At 35.0% G+C, this 1,027-nt stretch overlaps 1 protein-coding gene across 1 annotated transcript in view; it reads left to right on the top strand.

The window, feature by feature from the left end:
• Nucleotides 1-279: 279 nt before the first annotated feature.
• The window catches only part of LOC119592828, a gene marked incomplete at both ends in the record, with an annotated part of 7,104 nt that continues 6,356 nt past the window's right edge, over nt 280-1,027 (top strand). Inside the window, 1 exon segment of the mRNA XM_037941733.1 lies at nt 280-372. Coding sequence (XP_037797661.1) covers nt 280-372 — 93 coding nt within the window.

The raw sequence follows: 1,027 nt of genomic DNA on the forward strand, positions 1-1,027 counted from the left end.
ATTTTTTTTTTTTTTACCTGCATCGTATGTAGTAAATACGTGACCGTAGTATTCACCAATTTAAAATGTCACTTTTATTGTTTTTAAAATCCCGTATGATAAATTTACGAACGTCCTGAATACTGTTTGACATAAGCTTTGAAATACTATATACCTCTAAAAGTACGTTTGAAAAAAACATCCTAAGGCTAACGCAGTACTCAGAGGTGATTATGACTATGGAATATGTCGCAACTTTTTACACTTTCTTATTCCATCAATTCATCCTTTCTCTAACAGGTGACGTTGGCTATTGTTGAGTCAGCGCTGCTCACTCTCCTGCTCATCTATCCCGGTATTATGGATCCTGTCGTCAGTTTCATCAACCAAAACGTAAGATGGATGTCAAGTATTCTAGTTTATATGTATATAGGTTTATTGAAAGCTAAGTTTTTGTTGTGTGTAGCTTTTTTCTTCAGTGTAAAATGATCGATGCTCTAGTATTAATTAGGTAGTGACTACGTTCAATTTCCTCTAATATTGTGGCAGATTAGTTTGTTGTGTCCTCGGTTAGATGTTTGTTGGAGAAATCACTACGCTTGATTTAAGTGTCTTAAATGTATATTTTAATTATTAAACTAGCTGGATTAGACTAAAAGCGTAACCATATGAAAGCTCATCATTTTTAAAAGTGCAGGATAGACGAACTTGTTTATTAAAGGCAGTGATGTGGTACACAGCCCAAGGTTATAATTATCTGCAAAACTAGTACGGATCTCCATTACAAGTGTAATTTCCTCGGTGTGTAAAGTCTCAAGGTCCTTTGGTTGAATATAGATTGTCGTAAATATCTTGGCAAATTGTTGGTTCCTCTATCTTCTATAAAGAGACCGTCCTCTGGAGGCAGGGGTTGGGTTTAGATGATAAAATATGACTACTATTTTACTTTCTAAACGTGTTAATTATATAGCGATTTTTAAATGAATGTATCGGTTTTCCCGCGGAATGTGACCAATTCTCCCCATCGTGTTAGAGTAACGTAATATGG

This window comes from Penaeus monodon, chromosome 31, assembly GCF_015228065.2.
Source record: "Penaeus monodon isolate SGIC_2016 chromosome 31, NSTDA_Pmon_1, whole genome shotgun sequence".
Classification (NCBI taxonomy): domain Eukaryota; kingdom Metazoa; phylum Arthropoda; class Malacostraca; order Decapoda; family Penaeidae; genus Penaeus; species Penaeus monodon.